Source organism: Oratosquilla oratoria, chromosome 2 (genome assembly GCF_046742065.1).
Source record: "Oratosquilla oratoria isolate Oo_2021 chromosome 2, ASM4674206v1, whole genome shotgun sequence".
Taxonomy (NCBI): Eukaryota; Metazoa; Arthropoda; class Malacostraca; order Stomatopoda; family Squillidae; genus Oratosquilla; species Oratosquilla oratoria.
This window is the reverse complement of record NC_134778.1, coordinates 17,450,480-17,474,769: the sequence shown is the minus strand read 5'-3', so window position 1 is coordinate 17,474,769 and position 24,290 is coordinate 17,450,480. Positions and strand designations below refer to the sequence as shown.

Here is a 24,290-nt window from a genome sequence, read left to right as displayed (position 1 = left end):
GGGGCTCTGAGCAAGGTGGAATGTCTGTTGAGCAAGGAATGGAGAAGGTAAGAGAAAGAGGTGAGTGGAGGATGGCTGTGTATGGTTGGCATTTTGACATAACCCCAAAGGATTTCTCCCCGTCTTCTCTATTTTCCGCATGAGGGGACGGGGAGGTTTGGGGTCACCGTGTAAGTGAAGCGGCCCTGCTGTGGATGTGCTGTGCCTTGCTGCATTGCTTCCTACCCGGGCAGTGGGCCGGAGACGTGGATGACCCTTCGTCCATGAGGAGCTAAGAGGGAAGCAAAGGTGGGGGATGAGATCGGAATGGGTGTGTGTGGGTGTTTGCCTTGTACGTGACTACCTCCCTTATAAGTGGGAACAAGACCTTGGTGATAGATAAGTTAGGTATATAGAGGGATGGGCACAGGCATTAGAATTAAGTTTAGGTCACAAACCACGGTTAATGAAATGTTCGGATGAAAAGATAGGCAACAGAGGAGGAGGAGGAAGAAGAAGAAGAAGAAGAAGAAGAAGAAGAAGAAGAAGAAGAAGAAGAAGAAGAAGAAGAAGAAGAAGAAGAAGAAGAAGAAGAAGAAGAAGAAGAGGAGGAGCCTGTCTTACTAGAACTGATGTTGAATTGCTGGGATATCTGTGTCCCATGGGAATTGGTCTTGTAGTAATTTAAATTTCTTAAATTGCAAAGGAGCGTAGAACCAAGATATGAGTTATACAGGCAAGGAAGAGACAACGTTGAGTAGATAAATTAAATAGGATTAAGGAAACTCTGAAGAAATGGATTCGATGGAATTTTGAGACAACTCTGTAGAAATGGGAAATCTTCCTGAATTGGTAAAATGTTTCAAGACCAAGCGGGAGAGAAAGCTGGAAAAGGATTTGTTTAACAGAATTTGTGGGACAGAAAAACAAAAGAAAAACGTGGAGATATATTAAGTTTCCAGTTGGAAGTGGACCCCCCTTGTCACTACATCAAGGAAGAATTGTTGATGTGAAAGTGAAAAAAAAAACGGAAAGCACAGAATTAATATGAAATATGGACAGGTGGTCTTCAGTATGACATACCAAATAGACAGGACATCTGGTCATCAACAAAACGAAACAAAAATGTCTGTAAATTTTTTTTTTTTTTTTTTTTTTTTTTTTTTTTGCTAGGTCTCAGGTAAGATGGAGCTAGATCTTGTAGGAGCTGCAAAGTGTGTCAAACAGTAGAGAGATCATGCGATGATCCCAAAACTTTGCCACTACAGCCCATTCCAATATTGCACGGACCACTTACAGGTTTGTAATAGATATGACAGAGCCTATTCCAAAGACCAGGGGAGGTAAAGAATATCTAACATTGTGCACAAGAACTCGATACCTTTAGGAGATTCCTGTGAGCAGTGCAGTGTAAAGGCTGAATCAATGGTTACTGTTTTAGTAATCATGTTCAATAAATTTATGTGCAATGAAATTGTCAAAAAAAATTTTAAAGGTAAGTCATCCAGACATTTGTAAAAAAAATTTTTTTAGCTCGTTAGTATGTCATCATCCAAATAAAAATTCTCTGGAGAGATTTCGTCAATCCTTTAAGAGTATGTTAGATAATGTTGGGGCGTTATTCACAATAAAATTAATGAAGAGCTTAAGAATCATTGCTAGTTGTGGTGAAGCTGCAGGCGTCGGAGGAACATGAGACCAGAAGTGATTGATTCCTGTGTCCCTTCCTGCTCTTTCTCTTTCCTTCCCAACTCTGACCTTCTCTTACAGGAGAATTTCGAGTACAAACACCATAGCCAAGAGGAACTGAGACAACTCCTGGAGAATGAAGCCGAACGATGTTCCGAAGTGGCAAGACTCTACGCTCTCAGCGAACCTTCGGTCAACGGAGTTCCTCTCTGGGTCATCGAGTTCTCTGATAACCCCGGGGAGCACGAGTTATGTAAGTATTCATTATTTTTGCTTCTTCTTTTTTTTTCTTCTTCTTCTTTTTTCTTATTCTTTTTTCTTCTTCTTTTTCTTTCTTCTTCTTTTTCTTTCTTCTTTTTTCTTCTTCTTTTTTTCTTCTTTTTCTTTCTTCTTCTCCTTTATCATCTTCTTTTAACCTTTGGTAGCGAAGGGGAAACTACCTCGAGTAAAAGCTATCTCGATTAATCCCTTGCACAACTTAACCATATGTTCACTATAAACCCACTATCGGAGAAATAATATCGGAAAGTACAGGAAAACTGTATATTTCGACTACTATCTGTAGTCCTCTTCAGCAGAGCATTCTGCTGAAGAGGACTACAGATAGTAGTCGAAATATACAATTTTCCTGTACTTTCCGATATCATTTCTCCGATAGTGGGTTTATAGTGAACATTTACAAATGTGTTATAACATACCTATTTCCAATTAACCCTATGTACTTAGTTATGAGTTCTGAGCGACAGAGGTCCTTGTACCCCCCATCCATGCATTTCGAGTAATTCTCTCTTATACATTAGTTTGAAAGTAGTTATAGTGTGGATGGTTACTATCTCTGCTGATGAGGATATAATGTGTACTGATTTTTTCTGAGATGTCTGCAGTAGGCTTTGTTGTTCTTCATGTTCATCGTTTCACACGTACCGACTTTTTGTCGTGCGCCGTCCACGACACAACGCCGTGCTCTCAAATAACCATGGATGGGATCTATGGACGCTTTCACGCATCACGACCACGTGTAAAAGCGTCCATAGACACCCGTGGTTCATTGAGAGCACGACGTCATGTCATGAACGGCGCATGGCGAAAAGTCGATACGTGTGAAACGAACTTAAGACAGACAACAGGGCAGGACTCTTTATAATGGATTTAAATTTTACAACTTTAGGTTTAAGAAGAAAATGGGTAAAAACTGGTTTACCAACAGAGTGATTAACGAATGGAATAGACTTAGTAACCATGAGTAAGCGCTGAAACAGTCGCTTATTTTGATAGAAGATTTGATAACTTTATGGATAGGAATTACATGTGGTAAAGGACATGGAACTACCTAGTGTAGGCCTACTTGTTTCTTTTAGTCTCCTCCATTCTTTGGAGTCCTCCTTATAGGAACAGAAACCAGAAAGTCGGCGAAAGCTACTGACCTGACCAAAAGATCTCTTTGTCGAGATACCAGACCCGGCCTAGGAACCAATTGCCAGCCCTCAGGGCTGAACTTTTATTTAGGGGGTGAGGAGGCGAAACCCCGTCACCTTTTTCCCAGTGGTGATACCACGTGTGGGCACTACAGGGTACAAAAATACGTGGTGGTTATACATGAGTCCTTGTTTCCTTTTCTGTACCCTCCACAGGGACCTGATCTTTGGTTGCTCTTACGTGAATCAAGAACGCTGACCCTGAGCTTCACGGAGCTCGATGTGAGGCTCAGCTCAGTGAGTGGCGTGAAATGGGATATAAACTCATTCAGGACATGAAACTACGGACCTCTGAATCAAATCGCCTGGTGCTAAATCAAGATCTGTTGACAATGGCCACCAGAACCTGGTGGGTTGCGATCTTATTAATTCGCCACTCATAAATCAAAGACTCCGGATTTGATCCGACTCACTGGCTGTCTGGGCACATAGGGCACAGGTGCTGGGTTTGTCTGCAGCTAAGGACCTTTTGGTATAAGCATCTTTTAACCCTCTTACTACAGTGGCTGTCCTTAACCTAAGCGAGATAGTTTGGCGTTGGTCAGAATACATGTGCGTCATTGTAGTGTAGAGGTCAGCAGAGACGTTCATAACCCAATCATTATTTTGTTGTTGCATATGGGGGTGGCAGATAGCCCACAATGTCCATGGACTGTGGCACAATATACAGAGGAAACCGATCACCTCAAACAGCCTATGGTCTTCCTCCACCCCAATTATGTTGTGGTGGTCTGTGTACAACCTGACTTCAGTTTATCGGTCAGTACACAATGTTTCGAGACTGAAAGGGCCTAGCAAGTCCTCTTGATGTAAGAACGACCCAAAACTACGTTCTTCTTCTTCCCTACTGGAAGTCCCTATCAGCGTTTCTTTGTATTGCCTACGGGACTCGCTGGATCTGAGCTTTATTTTATTATCTATTTGCTGTATGTACTTGCGTATAGGTCGCACTTTTCTTAAGTAAATATTTCGACAAAATCAGGGGGTGTGACCTATCCACTCGACATTAATGAGGGACAGCACTACTCTGTCACCGAGGTCGCAACAATTGGCAATTTCAATGTGGCAATGACACGGAATTTCAGTGGTGTTTGCACAATATGCATCGGAAAGCTTTCCAAGCCTTTTCTATGCATAAAATATATACTACAAAGGTTCCTACCGACTCGCTGCTTTAAACTGAACTACTGCTGGTAGAAAATCATATATCAATGGCAATAAAATCGTAAAATATTCTCTTTTCCAACTCTTTTGTATGTTTTATGGTGTTTATAAGCAATGCGACCTTGACCCTTTGCTTACAGCACGTTACCGTACGTCACTCACTCGTGGCTGCGTTTCTATGTGTGCAAATTATGTTTTCGTAGCGTAACGGAGCATCCCGTAACGTAACTTGAACTCATGATTTTCGTAATAAAAAAAATATTATTTTCGTAAAGTTCCATTAGACCTACCGTACTGTTAGGCCTACGGTAGATCGCACGGAGTTTTAGGCCTAATAACTGTAAACCCTAATCATAAGTACCGGTAAGAGAAGGAGGTATAAAGAAGGTTTTAAGCTGAAAGTGGTCGATTACGCAGAACATGGAAACAGATCTGCAGAAAGGGAGTTTGGGTTTCAGAGAAGGCAGTGAGGTGATGGAAAAAGCAGAAAGATCCGCTTAAATGCCGAAATCTAAGAGAGCAAGAAGATTTTCAGTATCTCCATACCAAAGTCTTGATAAAGAATTGTTTGATTGGGTTGTACACCTTAGAAATAATGGCCAGTGCATTTGTTTACGATTATAATTTTAGAAACGCGTGGCAGTCGGACAATCTACATATGTTCTGATATTAAAATTTTGTTTGTGAAGTTTTGAAATAAAGGTAAAATCTGATATTTTTTATGTTTGAATGGGTCTTGTAAATCGCCAGATTATAGTGCGACCTATCCGCGGGTCAACCGCAAATAACCACTTTGACAAAGCACAAATTAGCGGTGCGACTTACACGCGAGTATATACGGTACTTATTTGCTTATCTATCCAATAATACATCTGTTTATATTTATTTATTTATCTACTTGTGTATTTGTTTATATAATAATATATGTTTATTTTTATCTATTCATTTGACATTGTCCACAGTGGAACCAGAATTCAAGTATGTAGCCAACATGCACGGGAACGAAGTAGTCGGGCGGGAACTTCTCCTTAGTTTCGCCAACTACCTGTGCACTGGATGGCTGGATGGGGACAAAAACATCCGCACTCTCATCCAGAACACGCGCATCCATCTTTTGCCATCCATGAATCCAGACGGATGGCAGCAGGCCACCGACACCGTAAGTATGGATTAATATTTTTGTTATCTACCGTTTCGCTCGACGTAATGAAATGCAAAAGAAAATATAAATCGAAAGGTAATTGAAGGCTGGAATTTATTATCATCAATTTATTATTATTATTATCATTATTACCATTATCATTACCATTATTTTTGTTGTTATTGTGGAGCATGGTTGTGTATAGATGATGCTGTGATGCATGGAAGGGAGTGGATGGGAGGTGGAGCATTTGTATATGATTTTTTGATGCAGCCCGAAGGGATTTCTCAACGTTCTCATTTTCTGCATGAAGGACAAAGAGGGGGCTTGCTGCAGGGCTGTATCATCTCATCGTGTGTGGGTATCAGTGATACTGAGATACCCACACACGTGCAGTTTCAACTGACAGTTATAACAACAGTTGTAACTGTCAGTTTAAACTGCACTTGTGTGGCCATCCATTTCATTCTCGGTCTTCCTCTCAGCCTCACTCCACCCACTAAGACAAAAACACAAAGATTACATTATAATATGTTCCACCCTTAAGTACCTCAAGACGAGTGAATGAGAGGAAGCCACAATGGTAACAGTGTGGAACTGTTACTATATCACTGGTTCAAAGATGTAGAAACAAGGGGACAATTGCCAGCTTATGTGAGAAATTATTAGATACTTTTTTTCATTTGGTACTGTGGAACTACAATACCACTACCATATCCCCTTTTAGTCGTGAAAAACGGCTAAATGGAGATGAGCTGGGAGATTTATCAGTTGGGATAAAGGACATTTGATTTTGTTGCCTTCCTCATAAACGGGAAAAATGCCTTTGTACTGTATATGCATGTACTTTACTGATTGATCTAATTATTCTTGATGTTATTGAAATATCTTTTGGGTGTATGTTCCCCCTACACCATCTTTAATCATTGTAAAGTGTTTCTCCATCTGTACGTTAACTCAAGACAATGTTGGTTTTGTCGTCACAGGGCGGACGGGATTATCTCAGTGGACGGTCCAACAACAACAGTGTCGACCTGAACCGAGATTTCCCGGACTTGGATCGGGTCATGTTCAGGAACGAGCGGCTCAATAAACCTCGCAACAATCATCTCATGGAGCAGTTGGATCGATTATCTCATAAAGTATGTCAACAGTTCCCTACCATCCCGTTCTCTTTCTGTGTGTGTGTATTTACCTAGTAGTATTTACCTAGTTGTATTTTACGGGAAGGGGAGCTATGCTCGTGGTGTCCCGTCTTCATATCTCATTTTATCTAAACTATTTTTAAATTCATGTATGGTTTTTGCACACACCACTTTCTCATCTATAGCTGTCTTTCTGGATTTTCTTTCCGTGTCCTCTTGTATTTCTATCATCCCATTTTATCAGATTCTCTCTATCAATAATTTCTATGCCTTTCATGATTCTGTAAATAGCTATCAAATCTTCTCTTCTTTGCTCTAGTGTCTGTAGTTCAGGTTTTGCTAGTCTCTCTTCATATAGTTTTAAGAGTGTTGGTGCCAATTTTGTAATTGCTCTTTGTATTCTTTCAATTTTTTTTCTACATTTTTTTGTACTTGGTGACCATATCGTTGCTGCATATTCCAGTCTTGGTCTTATCAGAGTGATTAGAATTTTCTTCACCATTTCTTCATCCAGGTATGTAAATGCCACTTTGTTCTTATTAAATTGTAAGTTTCTCCAAAAATCTTATTTATATGTTTCTCAGGTGCCATATTATTCATAACAATGACTCCCAGGTCCTTCTCATTTTCTATTTTGTTTATTCCTTCTTCTCCCAATTTATATGATCCTGTTATTCTGTTTTTGCCTTTTCCAAATTCCATTATACTACACTTTTTAGTGTTGAGCTCCATCTCCCACTTCCTACTCCATTCCCATACTTTATTTAGATCACTCTGTAGTGACTCACAATCTTCTTCCGTGTTCACTTTTTTTAATAGTTTTGCATCATCTGCAAAGAAGCTCATATAACTTTCAATTTCTTCATCCATATCATTAATATATATAGCAAACATTATTGGGGCCAGAACTGTTCCTTGTGGAACACCACTTATTACTTCATCCCAATTTGAGTGTCTCTTATCACTACACTCATTTTTCTTCCTTGCAAAAAGTCTTCCATCCATTTAAGCAGTTTGCCCTGTATTCCTCCTTCAGTTTCTAATTTCTTAAGCAACTTCTTATGTGGTACTTTGTCAAAAGCTTTTTTTAGGTCTAGAAATGCACAATCAGCCCATCCATCTCTTTCTTGTATTATATCTATTAGCCTTGAATAAACATATCAAATTGGTGACGCATGATCGTCCTTGTCTGAATCCAAATTGCCTTGGATTTAGCACGTTTTTTTTCTAAATATTTTACCCATCTACTTTTGATAATTCTTTCACAAATTTTTGCTATTGTACTTGTTAGAGAGACTGGTCTATAGTTGGTAGGGTCTTCTTTATTTCCCCCTTTATATGTAGGTACTATATTTGCTTTTTTCCAATCTTCTGGAACTTTTCCTTCTTTCAAGGAACTGTTTAGTATGCTATGTATTTTGTCTGCCAGTTCATTCCTGCATTCTTTCAAAATCCAGTTTGCTATTTCATCAGGTCCATGCAATTTTCTGACATCAAGATTACTCAAGTGTTTCATTATTTCATTCTTTGTTACTTCTATTTCTTTCATAGGAGGGACTTTCTCTTTCCATTCGATCTCTTCAGGTTGTATGTTCTCCCTTGTAAACACTGATTTAAAATGCTTGTTCATAATTTCCACCATTTCTATTTCCTCTGTGTATTCAACTCCTCCTTGTCTTAATTTCTCCAAATCTTGTTTGTTTTTCAGTTTGTTGTTTACAAATCTGTAAAATAGTTTTGGTTGATCTTTACATTTTTCTATGACATCTTTTTCATATTTTCTCTTTTCCTCTCTGCACGTTTGTACATATTCATTTCTATAACAAGTATATATTTTCCATTTTTCAGGTCTTTTGTCTTTCTTCAATTTGGCCCAAGCTTTGTCTCTTTTGTCTTTTAACTCCCTACAATTTTTGTTGTACCAGCACTTTACATATTCTTTTTCTTGTTTTTGTCTTGGGACATACTTTTCCACTCCTTTTTTATAAATTTTTGTCAAAATATTCCATTTCTCTTCCACTGTTGTTTCTTCTTTGTATATTCCTTCCTAGTTTTCTTTTTGAAAGAATTCTCTTATTCTATCAAAGTTTGTTTTTTCATACATCATTCTTCCTTTTCTATATTGTTCATTTCTTTTCATGTATTTTTCCTCATTTAGTTCCAGTTCAATCAATATGTGGTCACTTTTACTTATTTGTATTTTATATTCAATCTTGTCCACTATTCTAGGTTCAGATGTGATTATTAAGTCTAGTCTCGATGGTTCTTCATTTCTTTACCTAGTGTTCTCCTGTATCCACTGTGTCATTGTATGGTCAATAATCATCTCGAGTAGAACATTTCCCCATGAGCCGTCTCCACCCTTTACTGTCATCTCTTCCCAGCAGACTTCTTTGCAATTAAAGTCGCCCATCATAACTATTCTTCCTCCATCTTCCATTATCTTATTTAATGTTGTCCTTGTGTCCTCTAACATACTTTTATGTTCACTCTCTTCCCACGTGGCTGTTTTTGGAGGCACATAATTTATCACAAACTTTCTGCTCTTCTTATCTCGGTCTTCCACTTCGATCATAATCATCTCTACTGTATTCTTTCCATATGTGACACCCCTCACGTTTATATCCTTCTTAGTCAGGAACATAACTTCACCCCCTTGCTTTGTCTCTGTTTCTAATCCAATAATTATATGCATCATGTCCTGTACTGTTGGGTGGTAGTGGACCTTTTAATTTTGTTTCTACAATTCCCATTATGTCCGGTTCTTTTTCCTTCAGATAATCATTCAGCTCATTCAATCCTGTTATTAATCCATCTATATTTGTGTAAGACACTCTTAGTTTTCTGCCACTTCCATTGTATTCTCTGTTTCCCTTTTGTTTTTCTCTAGTATGTTGTATTTCCTTACTTTCATATTCACTACTCTCCAATAGAACTTCTCTTTTTCTGACTCTGTTCTCATCTCGTTTTTTTCCTTAGCTTCATGTCTTTTCATTTTTCCTCCTCTCTTTCCTCTTTATTCATTTCTCTTTTTATCCATACCTTTTTATATTGTTCACTTGCTGCTAGTTTCCCTGTTTTTGTTAAGATATTCTCTGCCGTCGTTTGTGACCTGAATTTAATCTTAATTGGTCTAGTCTTATCTGTACTATACTTCCCGAGTCTATACATCTCTTCAATTTGTTTCATGATTTCAGGTTCATCTTCCTGAACTAATTCTAGTAAACTGCTTACTTTTTCTTTTTCCTCATTCATTCTTGAAGTTCTATCTAGGTTATGTTTCTCTTCCATTCCTAATATAATTATACATTTCTTTTTATCTGCTAAGTCTCTTACTATATTCTCCTTCTGTCTCATCATTTTGATAACTGAGTCTTCAGTTTGTTCTTTCATTTGCTGTTTAATTATGTCAGTAAATGCAACTTTACTGTTTTCCTGGATTTTTTTCCAACCCTGTGCTTCTTTTGCTATGGCCTCTTTGTTGTCTTTATTATTCCTCTTTAATTCTTCATTCTCCTCTTTTACTTCTTTTAACTGTCTTTTTAATTCTTCTATTTCATTAGTTAAATTTTTGTTCGCCCTCTCTAGTTCTTCTAATTTTTCAACTCTTTGCGCAATTTTGGCTACGTTACCGAACCTGTTTTCCCAATGTTCGGTCATCTTATCAAGTTTCTCCTCTAGTCTTGCCAATCGGGGGAGGTTGGTATCCCCCCCACCCTCTTTAAATCCTTGGAAACTACTATCATCACCTTCCACTGTGCTGCTCTTATCTATACTTCTAATCTTTACATTTTTGTTGATCCCGTCGTCACCAAAATCATTATTGTCGGTCCGCCTCTTGTTTACAAGACGCCTGACCTCCTGGACCATGTCCCTCTCTTCCTCATTTCCCTCCATTTCCCTCAATAATCCCTTCCCTTCTCCTTCCCCATCACTCCCCCACTACTCCACGAGCACTCCCCTTCCCTATAAATACAATAAGGCACTTCCTGGACGTTGAGATCCACGTAGATTTTCCTTTTTACTTCGGTACACCAATTCTCGCCGTCCATTCGACGAAAGTGTGTGTGTGTGTGTGTGTGTGTGTGTGTGTGTGTGTGACAACACATTATTTCGGAAGGAAAACAAAGACAATGATGTATATTGCACGCCAGATGCCTGCTGCGCCAAATCTAGTTACGATTCATCCCTTCGTGCTGTTACATTATTAGTTTTCTTTCCGAAGTGATAAACAGACCTGTCATTGTGTAGGTCTTAATCTAAACATTTAAACTTTATCCAGCAAGAATATTTCGGTGTTTCATTTTACTTTAGAACCGGTGGACTGCTGTTGATTACTTTCTTTCTTACCATCCTCAGCCTCAGCCAGAGACGTATGCAGTTATGAAATGGATTTTGACAATTCCTTTTGTGCTCTCGGCCAACTTCCATGGCGGTGACTTGGTTGCCAACTACCCGTATGATGCATCGCGGTCAGGTGCCACTCAGGAGTATGCAAGGGCACCTGACGACGTAACATTCAGGTGTGTGTCGCTTTATTTTATGAATTGCTGTTAAGTCGTATTGGATACTTGTGTAATAATGGCACATACTTGATAATGACACACACACATACATACACACATACATACATACATACATACATACATACATACATACACACACACACACACACTTCAACGAACGGACGGCTTAGAAGACGTTCTGAAGAAAATTGAAGTTTCGTGGATCCCAACGCAAAGAGAAGTGCCTATTGTATTTACAGGGTGGGGGGAAATTGCTCGTGGGGTAGTGGGAAAGTAGGGAAAGAGGAGAAGGGGAGGGATTGCTGAGGGAAATGGAAGGAAATGAGGAAGGAGAGGACTTGGCCCAGGCAGACTGGCGAAAGGTAAACAAACGGCCCCCCGACCAGCTGAGCGACGATGAAATGTCTAATAAAAATGTAAAGATTGGAAGTATAGATAAGAGCAATACAGTAGAAAGTGATGAGAATATTTTCCAGGGATTTAAAGAGGGTGGGGGGACACAACCCCCCCCCCCCCCACGACTTTCAAGACTAGAAGAGAAGGTCGATAAGATGATCGAGGACTTGGAGCGTAGTTTTGTTCATGTTTACCACATTGTCCGGAGGGTTGAAAAATTGGAAGAACTAGAGAAGGCGAACAAAAACTTAACTAAGGAAATTGAAGAATTAAAAAAACAGTTAAAAGAAGTAAAAGAAGAGAATAAAGTCTTAAAGGAGAATAATAAGGAGAACAAGGAGGGTTGGAAAAAAATCCAAGAAAATAGCAAAGTTGCATTCACTGACATAATCAGACAGCAAATGAATGAACAAACTGAAAACTCAGTTATTAAAGTGATGAGACAGAAGGAGAATATAGTAAGAGATTTAGCAGACAGAAAGAAATGTATAATTATATTAGGAATGGAAGAGAAACATAACCCAGATAGAACCACAAGAATCAAAGAGGAAAATGAAAAAGTAAGAAATTTACTAGAATTAGTTCAGGAAGAGGAAACAGAAATAATTAAACAAATCGAAGAGAAATTCAGGCTCGGGAAATATAGTACAGACAAGACCAGACCAATTAAGATTAAATTCAGGTCACAAACTACGGCTGAGAATATCTTATCCAAAACAGGGAAACTAGCAACAAGTGAACAATATAAAAAGGTATGGATAAAAAGGAAAATGAATAAAGAGGAAAGAGAGGAAGAAAAACAGAAAAGACTTGAAGCTAAGGAAAAAAACGAGATAAGAACGGAGTCAGAAAAAGAGAGATTCTATTGGAGAGTAGTGAATATGAAACTAAAGAAAGTCGACATACAAGAGAAAAACAAAAGGGAAACAGAGAACACAATGGAAGTGGCAGAAAACTGAGTGTCTTACACAAATATAGATGGATTAATAATAGGATTGAATGAGCTGAATGATTATTTGAAAGAAAAAGAACCTGACATAATAAAATTTGAATTGTAGAAACAAAATTAAAAGGTCCACTACCACCCAACAGTGTAGGACATGATGCATATAATTATTGGATTAGAAACAGAGTGAAAAAGGAAGGGGGTGGAGTTATGTTCCTGACTAAGAAGGATATAAACGTGAAGTGTGTCACATATGGAAAGAATACAGTAGAGATGATAATGATGGAAGTAGAAGACAGAGATAAGAAGAGCAGAAAGTTTGTGATAAATTATGTGCCCCTGAAAACAGCCTCATGGGAAGAGAGTGAACATAAAAGTATGTTAGACGACACAAAGATAACATTAAAAAAGATAAAGTAATAGTGAGGAAAAATACATAAGATGTGCTACTTTATATGCAAAGAAATCTGATGGAAAGAAATGACAGTAAAGGGTGGAGACGGCTCATGGGGAAACGCTCTACTTGAGATGGTTACTGACCATACAATGACACAATGGATACAGGAGAACACTAGGTATAGAAATGAAGAAGAGCCATCGAGACTAGACCTAATAATTACATCCGAACCTAGAATAGTGGACAAAATTGAATATAAAACACCAATAAGTAAAAGTGACCACATATTGATTGACCTGGAACTTAATGAAGAAAAATATATGAAAAGAAATGAACAATATAGAAAAGGAAGAATGATGTATGAAAAAACAAACTTTGATAAAATAAGAGAATTCTTTCAAAAGGAAAACTGGGAAGAAATATACAAAGAAGAAACAACAGTGGAAGAGAAATGGAATATTTTGACAAAAATTTACAAAAAAGGAGTGGAAAAGTATGTCCCAAGACAAAAACAAGAAAAAGAATATGTAAAATGCTGGTACAACAAAAGTTGTAGGGAGTTAAAAGACAAAAGAGAAAGCCTGGACCAGATGGAAAAAAGACAGAAGACCTGAAAAATGGAAAATATATACCTGTTATAGAAATGAATATGTACAAACGTGCAGAGAGGAAAAGAGAAAATATGAAAAAGATATCATAGAAAAGTGTAAAGATCAACCAAAACTATTCTACAGATTTGTAAACAATAAACTGAAAAACAAACAAGAATTGGAGAAATTAAGACAAGAGGGAGTTGAATACACTGAGGAAATGGAAATGACGGAAATTATGAACAAACATTTTAAATCAGTGTTTACAAGGGAGAACATACAACCTGAAGAGAACGAATGGAAAGAGAAAGTCCCCCCTATGGAAGAAATAGAAGTAACAAAGAATGAAATATTAACACACTTGAGTAATCTTGATGTCAGAAAATCGCATGGACCAGATGAAATAGCAAACTGGATACTGAAAGAATGCAGGAATGAACTGGCAGACAAAATACATAGCATACTAAATAGTTCCTTGAAAGAAGGAAAAGTTCCAGAAGATTGGAAAAAAGCAAATATAGTACCTATATATAAAGGAGGAAATAAAGAAGAACCTACCAACTATAGACCAGTCTCTCTAACAAGTACAATAGCAAACATTTGTGAAAGAATTATCAAAAGTAGATGGGTAAAATATTTAGAAAAAAACAAAGTGTTAAATCCAAGGCAATTTGGATTCAGACAAGGACGATCATGCGTCACCAATTTAATATGTTTCTATTCAAGGCTAATAGATATAATACAAGAAAGAGATGGATGGGCGGACTGTGCATTTTTAGACCTAAAGAAAGCTTTTGACAAAGTACCACATAAGAAGTTGCTTAAGAAATTAGAAACTGAAGGAGGAATACAGGGCAAACTACTAAATTGGATGGAAGACTTTTTACAAGAAAGAAAAATGAGAGTAGTGATAAGAAACCAGCACTCAAAATGGGATGAAGTAATAAGCGGTGTTCCGCAGGGAACAGTTCTGGCCCCAATAATGTTTGCTATATATATTAATGATATGGATGAAGGAATTGAAAGCTATATGAGCTTCTTTGCAGATGATGCAAAACTACTGAAAAGAGTGAAAACTGAAGAAGATTGTGAATCACTACAGAGAGATCTAAATAAAGTACAGGAATAGAGTAGGAAGTGGGAGATGGAGCTCAATACAAAAAAGTGTAGTATAATGGAATTTGGAAAAAGCAAAAACAGAATAACAGGAGCATATGGTAAATTGGGAGAAGGAATAAAAAAAGTAGAAAATGAGGACCTGGGAGTCATTGTTATGAATAATATGTCACCTGAGAAACATATAAATAAGATTTTTGGAGAAACTTATAATTTAATAAGAACAATCAAAGTTGCATTTACATACCTGGATGAAGAAATGGTGAAGAAAATCCTAATCACCCTGATAAGACCAAGATTGGAATATGCAGCAACGATATGGTCACCAAGTACAAAAAAATGTATAAGAAAACTTGAAAGAATACAAAGAGCAATTACAAAATTGGCACCAACACTCTCAAAACTATCATATGAAGAGAGACTAGAAAAACTTGAACTACAGACACTAGAGCAAAGAAGAGAGAGAGGAGATTTGATAGCTATTTACAGAATCATGAAAGGCATGGAAATTACTGATAGAGAGAATCTGATAAAATGGGATGACAGAAATACAAGAGGACACGGAAAGAAAATAAAAAAAGACAGCTATAGAAGAGATTTGAAAAAGAACAGCTTTCCTCACAGAGTAATAGACAGTTGGAACAAGTTAGACGAGAAAGTGGTGTGTGCAAAAACAATACATGAATTTAAAAATAGTTTAGATAAAATGAGATATGAAGACGGGACCCCACGAGCATAGCTCCCCTTCCCGTAAAATACAACTAGGTAAATACAACTAGGTAAATACACACACACACATACAAACAAACGCACACACACACACACACACGCGCGCGCGACTCGGTGGTGCGGTTGGTAGAGCACTGGACTGCCAAGTACGGTGGTGCTCGCAGTACCCAGTTCGAATCCTGCCCAGGGCCGAAATTATTTCGGTATCGCTGCGCTTCGGGTCGTTACTCTGACTCTCGTGGGCGGGGAGTTGTGTGTGTGTGTGTGTGTGTGTGTGTGTGTGTGTGTGTGTGTGTGTGTGTGTAAGGTCATAGCATTACCCATAGATCGGTCATACGAGCTCTGAGCTCTCTTTCGGGAGGGAAATAGCTGTCGATCACGAGTCCAACACGTGATCCAAAGACCAAGGTGAACACACACACACACACACACACACACACACACACACACTTTCAACGAACGGACGGCTTGACGAACGCTCTGAAGAAAAGTGCAGATTGAGGATACCAACGCAAAGAGAAGTGCCTTTTTGTATTTGCAGGGGGGGGGGAATTGCTCGTGAGGTAGTGGGAAAGTAAGGAAAGAGGAGAGGGGGAGGGATTACTGGGGAAATGGAAGATAATGAGGATGTGGAGGACTTGGCCCAGGCAGACGGGCGGAAGATCAACATGAAACGACCACCGGATGACGAAATGGCAAATAAAAATGTAAAGATTAGAAGTATAGAGAGGAGAAATACAGTAGAAAGTGACGAGAATATGTTCCAGGGATTTAAAGAGGGTGGGGGGGACACAACCCCCCCCAGACTGATAAGACTAGAGGAGAGAGTTGATAAGGTGATCGAGGACTTGGAACGTAAGTTAGGTAATGTAGGCTCCATTCTACAAAGAATTGAAAGATTGGAACAACTAGAGAAGGCTAACAGAAACTTAACTGAAGAAGTAGAGGACCTAAAAAGACAGTTAGGAAATGTAAAGGAGGAGAATGAGAAATTGAAGAAGAATAGTAATGAAAACAGTGAGAAAATAGCTACAGAAGCTAAAAATTGGAGAATAACTCAAGAAGGGAATAAGGTTTCATTCACTGACATAGTCAAACAGCAATTGAAAGAACATAATGAAGACTCAGTTATTAAAGTGATGAGACAGAAGGAGAATATAGTAAGAGAATTAGCTGACAAAAAGAAATGTATAATTATATTAGGAATGGAAGAGAAACATAACCCAGATAGAACCGCAAGAATCAAGGAGGAAAATGAAAGGGTAAGCAGTTTATTAAAATTAGTCCAGGAAGATGAACCAGAAATTATAAAGGAAATTGAGGAAAAATTCAGACTCGGAAAATATAGTACAGATAAGACCAGACCAATTAAGATTAAATTCAGGTCACAAACAACGGCAGAGAAAATTCTATCCAAGACAGGGAAACTAGCAACAAATGATCAATATAAAAAGGTATGGATAAAAAGAGAAATGAATAAGGAGGAAAGAGAGGCAGAAAAGCAGAAAAGAATTGAAGCTAAGGCAAAAAACGAGGAAAGAACGGAGTCAGAGAAAGAGAGATTCTATTGGAGAGTAGTGAACATGAAAATAAAGCAGTTCGACATACTAAAGAAAAACATAAGGGAAACAGAGAACACAATGGAAGTGGCAGAAAACTAAGAGTGTCTTACACAAATATAGATGGATTGATAACAGGATTGAATGAACTGAATGATTATTTGAAAGAAAAAGAACCGGACATAATGGGAATTGTAGAAACAAAATTAAAAGGCCCACTACCACCCAACAGTGTAGGACATGATACATACAATTATTGGATTAGAAACAGAGAGAAAAAACAAGGGGGTGGAGTTATGTTCCTGACAAAGAAGGATATAAACGTGAAAGGTGTCATATATGGAAAGAATACAGTAGAGATGATTATGATAGAAGTGGAAGACCGAGATAAGAAGAGCAGAAAATTTGTGATCAACTATGTGCCTCCGAAAACAGCCTCATGGGAGGAGAATGAACATAAAAGTATGTTAGAGGACACAAAGATAGCATTAACTAAGATAATGGAAGACGGAGGAAGAATAGTTATGATGGGCGACTTTAATTGCAAAGAAATCTGCTGGGAAGAAATGACAGTAAAGAGTGGTGATGACTCATGGGGAAATGCTCTACTTGAGATGATTACTGACCATTCAATGACACAATGGATACAAGAGAACACTAGGTATAGAAATGAAGAAGAACCATCGAGGCTAGACTTAATAATTACATCTGAACCTAGAATAGTGGACAAGATTGAATATAAAACACCAATAGGTAAAAGTGACCACATATTGATTGAACTGGAACTTAATGAAGAAAAATATATGAAAAGAAATGAACAATATAGAAAAGGAAGAATGATGTATGAAAAAACAAACTTTGATAAAATAAGAGAATTCTTCCAACAAGAAAACTGGGAAGAAATATACAAAGAAGAAACATCAGTGGAAGAGAAATGGAATATTTTGACAAAAATTTACAAAGAAGGAGTGGAAAAGTATGTCCCAAGACAAAAACAAGAAAAAGAATATGTAAAATGCTGGTACAACAAAAGTTGTAGGGAGTTAAAAGACAAAAGAGACAAAGCCTGGACCGGATGGAAAAAAGACAGAAGACCTGAAAAATGGAAAATATATACTGGTTATAGAAATGAATATGTACAAAAGTGCAGAGAGGAAAAAAGAAAATATGAAAAAGATGTTATAGAAAAGTGTAAAGATCAACCAAAACTATTCTACAGATTTGTAAACAATAAACTGAAAAACAAACAAGACTTGGAGAAATTAAGACAAGGGGGAGTTGAATACACTGAGGAAATGGAAATGGCAGAAATTATGAACAAACATTTTAAATCAGTGTTTACAAGGGAAAATATACAACCTGAAGAGATTGAGTGGAAGGAAAAAGTCCCCCCTATGGAAGAAATAGAAGTAACGAAGAATGAAATATTGACACACTTGGGTAATTTTGATGTCAGAAAATCGCATGGGCCAGATGAAATAGCAAACTGGATTCTGAAAGAATGTAGGAATGAACTGGCAGACAAAATACATAGCATAATAAGCAGTTCCTTAAAAGAAGGAAAAGTTCCAGAAGATTGGAAAAAAGCAAATATAGTACCTATATATAAAGGAGGAAATAAAGAAGAACCTACCAACTATAGACCAGTCTCTCTAACAAGTACAATAGCAAAAATATGTGAAAGAATTATCAAAAGTAGATGGGTAAAATACTTGGAAAAAAACAACGTACTAAATCCAAGGCAATTTGGATTCAGACAAGGACGATCATGCGTCACCAATTTAATATGTTTCTATTCAAGGCTAATAGATATAATACAAGAAAGAGATGGATGGGCTGATTGTGCATTTCTAGACCTAAAAAAAGCTTTTGACAAAGTACCACATAAGAAGTTGCTTAAGAAATTAGAATATGAAGGAGGAATACAAGGTAAATTGCTAAATTGGATGGAAGACTTTTTTGCAAGAAAGAAAAATGAGAGTAGTGATAAGAGATCAGCACTCAAAATGGAATGAAGTAATAAGCGGTGTCCCGCAGGGAACAGTTCTGGCCCCAATAATGTTTGCTATATATATTAATGATATGGATGAAGGAATTGAAAGCTATATGAGCTTCTTTGCAGATGATGCAAAATTACTGAAAAGAGTGAAAACTGAAGAAGATTGTGAATCACTACAGAGAGATCTAAATAAAGTACAAGAATGGAGTAGGAAGTGGGAGATGGAGTTCAATACAAAAAAGTGTAGTATAATGGAATTTGGAAAAAGCAAAAACAGAATAACAGGATCATATAATTTGGGAGAAGAAGGAATAAAAAGAGTAGAAAATGAGAGGGACCTGGGAGTCATTGTTATGAATAATATGTCACCTGAGAAACATATAAATAAGATTTTTGGAGAAACTTATAATTTAATAAGAACAATCAAAGTGGCATTTACATACCTGGATGAAGAAATGGTGAGGAAAATCCTAGTCACCCTGATAAGACCAAGATTGGAATATGCAGCAACGATATGGTCACCAAGTACAAAAAAATGTATAAAAAAACTTGAAAGAATACAAAGAGCAATTACTAAACTGGCACCAACACTCTCAAAACTATCATATGAAGAGAGACTACAAAAACTTAAACTACAGACACTAGAGCAAAGAAGAGAGAGAGGAGATTTGATAGCTATTTACAGAATCATGAAAGGCATAGAAATTACTGATAGAGAGAATCTGATAAAATGGGATGACAGAAATACAAGAGGACACGGAAAGAAAATAAAAAAAGACAACTATAGAAGAGATTTGAAAAAGAACAGCTTTCCTCACAGAGCAATAGACAGTTGGAACAAGTTAGATGAGAAAGTGGTGTGTGCAAAAACAATACATGAATTTAAAAATAGTTTAGATAAAATGAGATATGAAGACGGGACCTCACGAGCATAGCTCCCCTTCCCGTAAAATACAACTAGGTAAATACAACTAGGTAAATACACACACACACACTTTCAACGAACGGACGGCTTGACGAACGCTCTGAAGAAAAGTGCAGATTGAGGATACCAACGCAAAGAGAAGTGCCTTTTTGTATTTGCAGGGGGGGGGAATTGCTCGTGAGGTAGTGGGAAAGTAAGGAAAGAGGAGAGGGGGAGGGATTACTGGGGAAATGGAAGATAATGAGGATGTGGAGGACTTGGCCCAGGCAGACGGGCGGAAGATCAACATGAAACGACCACCGGATGACGAAATGGCAAATAAAAATGTAAAGATTAGAAGTATAGAGAGGAGAAATACAGTAGAAAGTGACGAGAATATGTTCCAGGGATTTAAAGAGGGTGGGGGGGACACAACCCCCCCCAGACTGATAAGACTAGAGGAGAGAGTTGATAAGGTGATCGAGGACTTGGAACGTAAGTTAGGTAATGTAGGCTCCATTCTACAAAGAATTGAAAGATTGGAACAACTAGAGAAGGCTAACAGAAACTTAACTGAAGAAGTAGAGGACCTAAAAAGACAGTTAGGAAATGTAAAGGAGGAGAATGAGAAATTGAAGAAGAATAGTAATGAAAACAGTGAGAAAATAGCTACAGAAGCTAAAAATTGGAGAATAACTCAAGAAGGGAATAAGGTTTCATTCACTGACATAGTCAAACAGCAATTGAAAGAACATAATGAAGACTCAGTTATTAAAGTGATGAGACAGAAGGAGAATATAGTAAGAGAATTAGCTGACAAAAAGAAATGTATAATTATATTAGGAATGGAAGAGAAACATAACCCAGATAGAACCGCAAGAATCAAGGAGGAAAATGAAAGGGTAAGCAGTTTATTAAAATTAGTCCAGGAAGATGAACCAGAAATTATAAAGGAAATTGAGGAAAAATTCAGACTCGGAAAATATAGTACAGATAAGACCAGACCAATTAAGATTAAATTCAGGTCACAAACAACGGCAGAGAAAATTCTATCCAAGACAGGGAAACTAGCAACAAATGATCAATATAAAAAGGTATGGATAAAAAGAGAAATGAATAAGGAGGAAAGAGAGGCAGAAAAGCAGAAAAGAATTGAAGCTAAGGCAAAAAACGAGGAAAGAACGGAGTCAGAGAAAGAGAGATTCTATTGGAGAGTAGTGAACATGAAAATAAAGCAGTTCGACATACTAAAGAAAAACATAAGGGAAACAGAGAACACAATGGAAGTGGCAGAAAACTAAGAGTGTCTTACACAAATATAGATGGATTGATAACAGGATTGAATGAACTGAATGATTATTTGAAAGAAAAAGAACCGGACATAATGGGAATTGTAGAAACAAAATTAAAAGGCCCACTACCACCCAACAGTGTAGGACATGATACATACAATTATTGGATTAGAAACAGAGAGAAAAAACAAGGGGGTTGATTTATGTTCCTGACAAAGAAGGATATAAACGTGAAAGGTGTCATATATGGAAAGAATACAGTAGAGATGATTATGATAGAAGTGGAAGACCGAGATAAGAAGAGCAGAAAATTTGTGATCAACTATGTGCCTCCGAAAACAGCCTCATGGGAGGAGAATGAACATAAAAGTATGTTAGAGGACACAAAGATAGCATTAACTAAGATAATGGAAGACGGAGGAAGAATAGTTATGATGGGCGACTTTAATTGCAAAGAAATCTGCTGGGAAGAAATGACAGTAAAGAGTGGTGATGACTCATGGGGAAATGCTCTACTTGAGATGATTACTGACCATTCAATGACACAATGGATACAAGAGAACACTAGGTATAGAAATGAAGAAGAACCATCGAGGCTAGACTTAATAATTACATCTGAACCTAGAATAGTGGACAAGATTGAATATAAAACACCAATAGGTAAAAGTGACCACATATTGATTGAACTGGAACTTAATGAAGAAAAATATATGAAAAGAAATGAACAATATAGAAAAGGAAGAATGATGTATGAAAAAACAAACTTTGATAAAATAAGAGAATTCTTCCAACAAGAAAACTGGGAAGAAATATACAAAGAAGAAACATCAGTGGAAGAGAAATGGAATATTTTGACAAAAATTTACAAAGAAGGAGTGGAAAAGTATGTCCCAAGACAAAAACAAGAAAAAGAATATGTAAAATGCTGGTACAACAAAAGTTGTAGGGAGTTAAAAGACAAAAGAGACAAAGCCTGGACCGGATGGAAAAAAGACAGAAGACCTGAAAAATGGAAAATATATACTGGTTATAGAAATGAATATGTACAAAAGTGCAGAGAGGAAAAAAGAAAATATGAAAAAGATGTTATAGAAAAGTGTAAAGATCAACCAAAACTATTCTACAGATTTGTAAACAATAAACTGAAAAACAAACAAGACTTGGAGAAATTAAGACAAGGGGGAGTTGAATACACTGAGGAAATGGAAATGGCAGAAATTATGAACAAACATTTTAAATCAGTGTTTACAAGGGAAAATATACAACCTGAAGAGATTGAGTGGAAGGAAAAAGTCCCCCCTATGGAAGAAATAGAAGTAACGAAGAATGAAATATTGACACACTTGGGTAATTTTGATGTCAGAAAATCGCATGGGCCAGATGAAATAGCAAACTGGATTCTGAAAGAATGTAGGAATGAACTGGCAGACAAAATACATAGCATAATAAGCAGTTCCTTAAAAGAAGGAAAAGTTCCAGAAGATTGGAAAAAAGCAAATATAGTACCTATATATAAAGGAGGAAATAAAGAAGAACCTACCAACTATAGACCAGTCTCTCTAACAAGTACAATAGCAAAAATATGTGAAAGAATTATCAAAAGTAGATGGGTAAAATACTTGGAAAAAAACAACGTACTAAATCCAAGGCAATTTGGATTCAGACAAGGACGATCATGCGTCACCAATTTAATATGTTTCTATTCAAGGCTAATAGATATAATACAAGAAAGAGATGGATGGGCTGATTGTGCATTTCTAGACCTAAAAAAAGCTTTTGACAAAGTACCACATAAGAAGTTGCTTAAGAAATTAGAATATGAAGGAGGAATACAAGGTAAATTGCTAAATTGGATGGAAGACTTTTTGCAAGAAAGAAAAATGCGAGTAGTGATAAGAGATCAGCACTCAAAATGGAATGAAGTAATAAGCGGTGTCCCGCAGGGAACAGTTCTGGCCCCAATAATGTTTGCTATATATATTAATGATATGGATGAAGGAATTGAAAGCTATATGAGCTTCTTTGCAGATGATGCAAAATTACTGAAAAGAGTGAAAACTGAAGAAGATTGTGAATCACTACAGAGAGATCTAAATAAAGTACAAGAATGGAGTAGGAAGTGGGAGATGGAGTTCAATACAAAAAAGTGTAGTATAATGGAATTTGGAAAAAGCAAAAACAGAATAACAGGATCATATAATTTGGGAGAAGAAGGAAAAAAAAGAGTAGAAAATGAGAGGGACCTGGGAGTCATTGTTATGAATAATATGTCACCTGAGAAACATATAAATAAGATTTTTGGAGAAACTTATAATTTAATAAGAACAATCAAAGTGGCATTTACATACCTGGATGAAGAAATGGTGAGGAAAATCCTAGTCACCCTGATAAGACCAAGATTGGAATATGCAGCAACGATATGGTCACCAAGTACAAAAAAATGTATAAAAAAACTTGAAAGAATACAAAGAGCAATTACTAAACTGGCACCAACACTCTCAAAACTATCATATGAAGAGAGACTACAAAAACTTAAACTACAGACACTAGAGCAAAGAAGAGAGAGAGGAGATTTGATAGCTATTTACAGAATCATGAAAGGCATAGAAATTACTGATAGAGAGAATCTGATAAAATGGGATGACAGAAATACAAGAGGACACGGAAAGAAAATAAAAAAAGACAACTATAGAAGAGATTTGAAAAAGAACAGCTTTCCTCACAGAGCAATAGACAGTTGGAACAAGTTAGATGAGAAAGTGGTGTGTGCAAAAACAATACATGAATTTAAAAATAGTTTAGATAAAATGAGATATGAAGACGGGACCTCACGAGCATAGCTCCCCTTCCTGTAAAATACAACTAGGTAAATACAACTAGGTAAATACACACACACACACACACACATTCGTCGGATGGACGGCGAGAATTGGAATTCCGAAGAAAAAGCGAAATCTACGTGGATCTTAACGTCAAGGAAGTACCTTATTGTATTTATAGGGAAGGGGAAAGCTCGTGGTGTAGTGGGAAGGTGATAAAGAAGGAAAAGGGGAGGGATTACTGAGGGAAATGGAAGGAAATGAGGAAGGGGAGGACATGGTCCAGGAGGCCAGGCGTCTTGTAAACAAGAGAAGGACCGAGGATGATTTTGGAGACGATGGGATTAACAAAAATGTAAAGATTAGAAATATAGATAAGAGCAGCACAGTGGAAGGTGAAGATAATTTCCAGGGATTTAATGAG

The 24,290-nt window shown here is 37.2% G+C and overlaps 1 protein-coding gene across 2 annotated transcripts in view; it reads left to right on the top strand.

The window, feature by feature from the left end:
- LOC143037381 (carboxypeptidase E-like) overlaps positions 1–24,290 on the top strand; it is a 159,026-nt gene that overhangs the window by 28,160 nt on the left and 106,576 nt on the right. For both annotated transcript variants that reach the window (XM_076205525.1, XM_076205520.1), the window contains exons 3-6: positions 1,750–1,921; positions 5,270–5,466; positions 6,435–6,590; positions 10,953–11,116. In XM_076205525.1, the coding sequence (XP_076061640.1) occupies positions 1,750–1,921; positions 5,270–5,466; positions 6,435–6,590; positions 10,953–11,116 (689 nt within the window). The remainder of the gene's footprint in view (positions 1–1,749; positions 1,922–5,269; positions 5,467–6,434; positions 6,591–10,952; positions 11,117–24,290) is intronic.